Consider the following 7602-nt stretch of genomic DNA (forward strand, 5'->3'; position numbering starts at 1 on the left):
TTCATTTTATCGTGTTAATCAGAATCAAAATCAGAATGCATTTATTCGTTATAACATAGGTAAGTACATTGTATTGGTCTTATAGTTAAAGCATAATTGCGAACGCTATGTTTTGCCGCTAGGCGTACGAATTTGTTTACCTATACTATCATATATATAAAATCGAAAAACCAGAACGGGATAAAAAAGGAGCGAAGAAGCGAGATGGCGCCTTACAAATTTCTAAAAAAGTTTTTGACACGTATCTCGAACAGGACGCACGTATGATAAGAAAAAACTGTTTAAATCTATTATCTAAATATGAGAATAGAACTAGAGCATAAAAACTATCGCTTTCGATGCGTATTTAATTTACAATAAGCAAAAGAAAATTTCATAACAATCTTCATTTTACGATGATCGACCATTTTCGGCAACTCTCGGTTAGTTTCGTTTCTGTGGTGGTACAGACAAAATTATTTGATGTGGTGCTACAGACATACCCAATGTTTATGTTTGTCATGTTGGTATACACTTATTGCGGCGTTTTATTACACGAAGTAAAATAAAAAGTGCTGTTAACCTCAAACTTAGTCTATAACCATACGAGTGACTTAAATGCCATAAATGACTTATCAATCAAATTAGTATTATCGTATGATTATCGTGTTAATAATTTGTATTTTATTGTTTTAAATTTCTTTTTGAGTTATATTATTCAGATTGACTTTCACGGCTTCGGCAAACATTGCCATTCGTCCGGGGAACGGGCTGCCGAGATGGGCCAAAAATATCAGTTCAAGGGATGGTACTCGTAATAATGTGTGTGTGTGATAATTATACTTTAATGACTTTACAGATATAACCAATTCGGGAACTGTTTTCTCGGGTAATACGATCCGACTCGACCAGGTAGGATTTTTCTTCTTGCTGAACAGTCCCCATCAGGGGTGCATTACATTTGTTATAATTACTTTTCGTATATTATAGTTTGATATATCGTTATTTTGAATAACGTAATAAATGGCATACTACCGTATGTTGGGTTTCGTGATTAAAATTATGTATTTTGTGGTAACATTAATAAAACGCGCCAATTATATTTTAATACTGGCAACATTGGGCACATGCCGAGAGGTGGCGTGACCGAACGGAGGTTTTAAAAGGACCGAACAGTGGGCTGGCAAGTCATTCTTTGCTTGACTTCGGAAGTGACAACAACTACTTGTCTTTGATTGTAGGTACCTAAGAGTGTGTATACTTAAGTGTAAGTGCAGATCTAAGTGGCAGTTGAATAAAGTGTAATTCAAGTACTGAGTTGTTTTACTGAATATCTGGCGGATATACAACATATCAGAAATTGGGATAACCAACGCTAAATTGCGTAAGTACACGCCCTTACCTTATTATTATATATTTATTTCTTTTCGACTATTCGTTTTAAATTCCTTGTAGTTCAATTTAAAGAAATGATAGCAACAAGGAAAGTGAATTATTGATATTACTGTTTAGGGTACTTTTTAAATAATAAATGATTTGGTTAATGCTTTATCGAAGGGTAAGTTAGGCTAGGGATCGGCAATATTTTAGGAAATAGAATCAGCAATAATATATGTAGCTTAAAGAGCCACAAGTGGTCTTTTCAGTAGTTTAAGAAGCACGTGGCAAGTGTAATTTTGTTTTTGTATGGCTCAAAGAACCGCAATTGTACCTTCGACGTGTCCTGCTCGCGAGCCGCGGTTTGCCGACCCCTATGATGATGATGGTGATGATGATGATGATGGTGGTGATGATGATGATGATGATGATGATGATGATGATGATGATGATGATGATGATGATGATGATGATGATGATGATGATGATGATGATGATGATGATGATGATGATGATGATGATGATGATGATGATGATGATGATGATGATGATGATAATATTTTATTTCTCATTCCCTATTATAATATTAAGGTAGTTAACTTACGTGAAAGTTCTTAAGTGACTTAGAAAGGTTACGTGATTAATTATTATCACCTTGTTTTGGTTAAACCATTGCTGTGACCCATCTAATACTTCGATTTTAAACTGTTGAGACATACTAATATGACCTAATACTTATTATGTTTTTGTTTTGAGGTGTAAATCATGAGTGATATTGGCGATGGAGAACCAAGCCACAAAAGAAGACGGTTAAAAACGCCAAGCAGTCATAATTATGCTTCTCGTCGAACATCTGCAGCGCGATCTCCACGTCGGGAGCGCAGCCACATCCGTGTGGAAAGAAGAAGCCGCAGCCGTTCCCGTCGTCGAAGTGGCACAGTACGTACCCGAAATACTCGTAGTAGGTCGCACGGACGTGAACGTGAGTTGCTAGATTTACGCGCTAAATTGGATACTTTGCAACGCGAGTTACAAAAGGATCGCGATAGTCGGGCGCGATCACGACTGTCGGAGGATAGACGGCGCTCATCTCGTAGATCTCGCAGTCGTCAAATTAACACCAAGTGCACTGATACCGCGAGGTCTGGTACCAGTCGTGATGGCGAGCAACAGCAACGAAGGTCAAGGAGCCACAACTTCTCTACCGATGATGTAGCACAAATAGTTAATTCTATTAGAAGTAATTTATCATCTCAACCGCATACATTAAACAAAGGCATAGACCATAAAAACATTCTCCCAAATTTTGATCCCTCTTCTAAAAATCAACGTATTATAGTATGGCTGAAAAAGGTCAATGAATGTGCGGCTGTATACGGATGGGATGATAAAACTACGATACATTTTGCTATGCAAAAGCTCCAAGGTTTGGCCAAAGTGTGGTACGAGAGTTTAGATACCATATTGTACTCATGGCCTGAATGGCAAGAGAAATTGGTCAAGGCATTTCCGTGTGAGGAAAACTATGGCCAAATCTTGGAGGAAATGCTGAAGCGGAAGAGCAAATTTAACGAACCAATAGAGGTTTACTATTATGAAAAATTGGCTCTCCTGCATCAGTGCGGCCTTAGCGGCAAGAAGGCTGTAGATTGTATAATTCACGGTATAACCGACAGAACCACAAAATCGAGCGCTGTGGCCGTGCGATGTTCTGATCCAGAACAACTATTGCAATTTTTGATCAGTAATAAAGAATTAAGTAACCCAGATCGAGGACAAATGAGAAACAAAAGTTGGTCTGATAATTCTAATGCTAATAGTCAAGGTGCTAAAAATAAGGCACAGCCACAGGGCCCATTTTGTTTTAACTGTAAGGAGAAAGGTCATCATTTCCTACAATGCCCGAAACCACTACTCAAATGCCATCATTGTAACAAGGTCGGTCATAAACCTGAGGACTGTTTTAGTAGAAAGTCTGATAATAAGTCTACTAAAACCCCCGAGGTCCGGTCATTGTGTGCATCAGAGAAAGGTAACGCTAAATATTATAAGAATGCTCATATAAACGGTAAATCGATGGAAGTGTTTATTGACTTTGGCAGCGAACTTACCCTTGCAAAACAGTCTTTTGTCTCTTCTTTGGGTATTGTATATGATCAGGTAGAGTCTATAATGAAAGGGTTTGGAAACGGATTGGTGAAATCCATTGGTGAAATACGGCTCGATATCGACATAGATGGTGTTAAAGCCAACGTCCCCTGTAAAGTAGTGGAAGATAATCTCCTTGACAGATCTATTCTAGTTGGGCAGTCGTACACCGAGTTGCCTCAAATCATAGTTATCAAAGATTGTAAGAACTTACGGTTCATAGACATTGGAAATGAAATGCCACAGCCAGAGCCAAATCTTTCCTCAATAGTCAAAATTTCGATTGCCAATGATATCGAACTGTACGGTCCCGCGTCAATCAAAGCTGTCACGGAAGACAAATTTAGTGGGAGCATCATGGTTAGGGAAAGTATAGTAGGCAAACCCGGTCAGCAATTCTTTTTAACTGGGGGCCTTTATACGGTAAATAAGGGTTTTGTTCATGTAGTCGTGACCCCATGTTGCTGCCCCTGTTTGATGATGGACAATTTCACTGTATGTCGTGTCGAAAGGGTAGCTTTGGTGAACCGAATTACTGCGCAGTCCCCTACAATACTTGAGTGTGTAGAATCCAATCATATAACAGAGTCTCAACTTCGGATAGGTGAGAAAGTTGCTGAAGAGCACAGACATAGGCTTTTACAGTTACTAAACAAATATAAACATTGCTTCGCGTCTAGTTTAGGAGAGTTAGGATGCACAAATGTTACTCAAATGACTATTGAGTTAAATGACCAACACCCTATAGCGTCTCGACCTTATAGGCTGTCCCACCATGAAAGAGAGCAAGTTCGTAACATGATTGATGAAATGCTGGCAGCTGGCATAAGGGGCTGTCCATAAATTACGTCATCGATTTTTGACGATTTTTGACCCCCCCCCCCCCCTATCATCATCCAAAAATCATGCATCAAATGACCCCATTTCCTCCTACTTCATGCTACCGTCATCCGATGTCCAGACCCCCCCCCCCCTAATTTGAAATGACGTAATTTATGAATAGCCCCTAATCCGAGAATCTGTATCGGAGTATGCCAGTCCCATCATTCTTGTACGGAAACCCGATGGTAGTCTACGAATGTGCATTGATTACCGAAAGTTAAACTCGTCCACAATAAAGGAAAGATATCCAATGCCAATCATTGACGACGAAATTGCTCGCTTATCTGGTCAGGCTTACTTTATAACATTAGACCTTGCCTCGGGATATTATCAGGTACCTATAGCAGAACAAAGCAAACATTTAACTTCGTTCGTTACACCCGACGGTCAGTTTGAATTTAATAGAATGCCATTCGGACTGGCCAACGCACCGGCTGTCTTTCAGCGGATGATGAACCGCATTCTAGGCTCCGCTCGTTATACCAAGGCAACGGTGTATATCGATGATTTGTTAATATTTGGTAGGAATCCAGACGAATGCCTAGATAGACTAGAAGAGGTCCTACAAATGTTAGATGAAGCCGCATTGACCCTAAATCTCTCTAAATGCAGCTTTCTTCGCGAAAAGATTGATTACTTAGGATATGAAATTAGTGCCGAGGGAGTCAAACCGGGAGAAAAGAAGATCCAGTCTGTGCAAAATTTTCCGCGTCCAAGCGATGTTCACAAGGTTAGGCAGTTTCTAGGTCTAGTTGGATTTTTCCGAAAATTTATTGGAGGTTTTGCCCAAATTGCGTATCCCCTTACAAAACTATTAAAGAAAGATGCTGTTTGGGAATGGACGAGTGCACAGGAAGAGGCTTTTGACACCCTAAAGGCTAGGTTGATTAGTAGGCCCATCTTAGCTATTTATGACCACACAGCTGAGCTAGAACTACACACAGACGCCAGCAAGCACGGTATAGGAGGTATTTTGTTACAGAAGACTCCTGGCACTAATGATTTAAAGCCGATCGCCTATTACAGCCGCCAAACCTCGCCCGAGGAAAAAAGTTTCCATTCATATGAATTGGAAACTTTAGCCGTTGTCTGTTCCTTAAAGAAGTTTCGTGTATATTTGCTCGGAAAGGACTTCAAAATCATGACTGACTGCAGCGCGTTGCGTTCCACATTCTCAAAGCGAGACTTAATACCACGCATTGCTCGTTGGTGGCTCATGTTACAAGAGTACAATTGTTCCATAGAATACAGGGCTGGAACAAAAATGTCACATGTTGATGCGCTCTCCCGTAACCCAGCAGCTGATCCTGTCTCTAATTTTGAGCCCTTCCCGGCTGTTATGAATATAACCAATGAGGATTGGTTACTCACGCTTCAATTAGGGGATTCAGAAATCACCAGGATCCGTAATGTTCTCATGAGTGAAGTTGACCCTACAGATCTGCAACATATTAGGGACAATTATGTCGTCAAAGACAACAAGTTGTTCAGGTGTCTTAAAGGTGACAGAAATGACCTTCGATGGGTGGTTCCCAAGGGCGCAAGGTGGCAGGTTTGCAAAATGAACCACGATGATATTGGCCACTTTGGTATTGAGAAAACGCTGGAAAAAATAAAGAAACAGTATTGGTTTCCGAAAATGTCGCGATTCATACAAAAGTATGTTACTGCTTGCATTGAGTGTGCATACGCAAAGCAAACCAAAAATAATCAGGAAGGATTGTTACATCCCATTACAAAAATAGAAATTCCATTTCACACGTTGCATGCCGACCACCTTGGGCCCTTTGTCAAATCAAAGAGGGGAAACTGTTACCTGTTAGTAGTTGTCGATGCCTTTACGAAATTTACATTTGTACGACCAGTGAGAAATACCAAGACCTTGAACGTCATTAGGGTTTTGAACGATATATTTTATACTTTTAAAGTCCCTGTTCGCTTAGTGACAGATCGGGGTAGTTGCTTCACTTCCCATTCATCCAACGGTATTGCGCTGAAAAGGGATTTAAACATATACTGAATGCGGTAGCTAGTCCACAGTCAAATGGACAAGTGGAGCGCTACAATCGCACCATCTTAAATTCCTTAACAGCGCTAAACTTAAACCAACATGAGAAGGACTGGGATAATGAAGTAGGAAAGACCCAATGGGGCATGAACAATACAATAAATAAAACAACAGGCAGGATGCCCTCAGAAGTATTATTTGGTACATTTATGAGCGGTGATATTAACCCCGCACTCGACGAGATCTCCCAGTCAACACGCGATACTAATAATTTAGATTCGATTAGAAAAGAGGTTAAGGCCAGGATTGATAGGGAGCAAATAAAACAAAAAGCTTACTACGATAAAGGTAGACGACCTGCTCGTTGTTACAATGAGGGTGACCTTGTTAAAATAACGAAAACTTCCTTTAACAACGACGGTAAAAGTAAGAAATTATTGCCTGCGTATATAGGGCCGTTTCGGGTATCAAACGTGCTAGGAAATGACCGCTATAAAATAACTTCAGTACCTGGGTTCAGCAACATGAAAAAGGGCTATAATTCCACTGTAGCCGCTGAGCGTATGAAGCCCTGGGTTCATGTTGCTGCCCTTGAAATCCATGACGATACTGATACAGAAGAGGATACAGATACTCATTGATGAATTGTTGAGTTGATATAATGTTGTACTATAAGAGACTATTTTGGATTAATGTACAAGTATAATTATAAATTTATTAACCAGAGCATATGATTAAAATGAGTTTTAATAAATGCTGAATATTTTATATAAGCATGTTTTGTTACATGGGTGTATTTTAAATATACAAATAAATAAAAGTATATTTTATTTTTCTTATACAGTGAGAACAGTTTAGCTCACTGGAGTAAATAAGAAAGTGAGAACAGTTTAGCTCACTATATGTACAACATATGAAAATCATTTTGTTTATTTAGTGTGTTGGGTATAATGAGACCAGGTTCGCTCATATATCAACACATAAAGTTAATATTGAATGCACTGTGGGAACAGATTTGCTCACATAATTATATGTATTTAAATATGTATATGTATAATTATTATAATGATAATGTATTTAAAACACTTGGATGAATCAAGAGATTTTTTTTTTGTTTTAGTTGTGGTAAAATGAATTTATGTACCTAGTATTTAGTTAAATCCTGTCAGCCGATTGTTGGGTTTCACATGATGCGTGCATGGGGACAT

General features: G+C 39.1%; 1 protein-coding gene across 1 annotated transcript; it reads left to right on the forward strand.

Annotated features, from left to right (window-relative positions):
• The first annotated feature begins 2334 nt into the window (after positions 1 to 2334).
• Positions 2335 to 7081, forward strand: LOC134805876 (uncharacterized). The gene is made up of 2 exons (XM_063779072.1): positions 2335 to 4339; positions 4521 to 7081. Coding segments are annotated over exons 1-2 (1575 nt in total). The 5' UTR covers positions 2335 to 2766; the 3' UTR covers positions 4523 to 7081.
• Positions 7082 to 7602: the final 521 nt, after the last annotated feature.

Source organism: Cydia splendana, unplaced genomic scaffold (assembly GCF_910591565.1).
Source record: "Cydia splendana unplaced genomic scaffold, ilCydSple1.2 scaffold_72_ctg1, whole genome shotgun sequence".
Classification (NCBI taxonomy): domain Eukaryota; kingdom Metazoa; phylum Arthropoda; class Insecta; order Lepidoptera; family Tortricidae; genus Cydia; species Cydia splendana.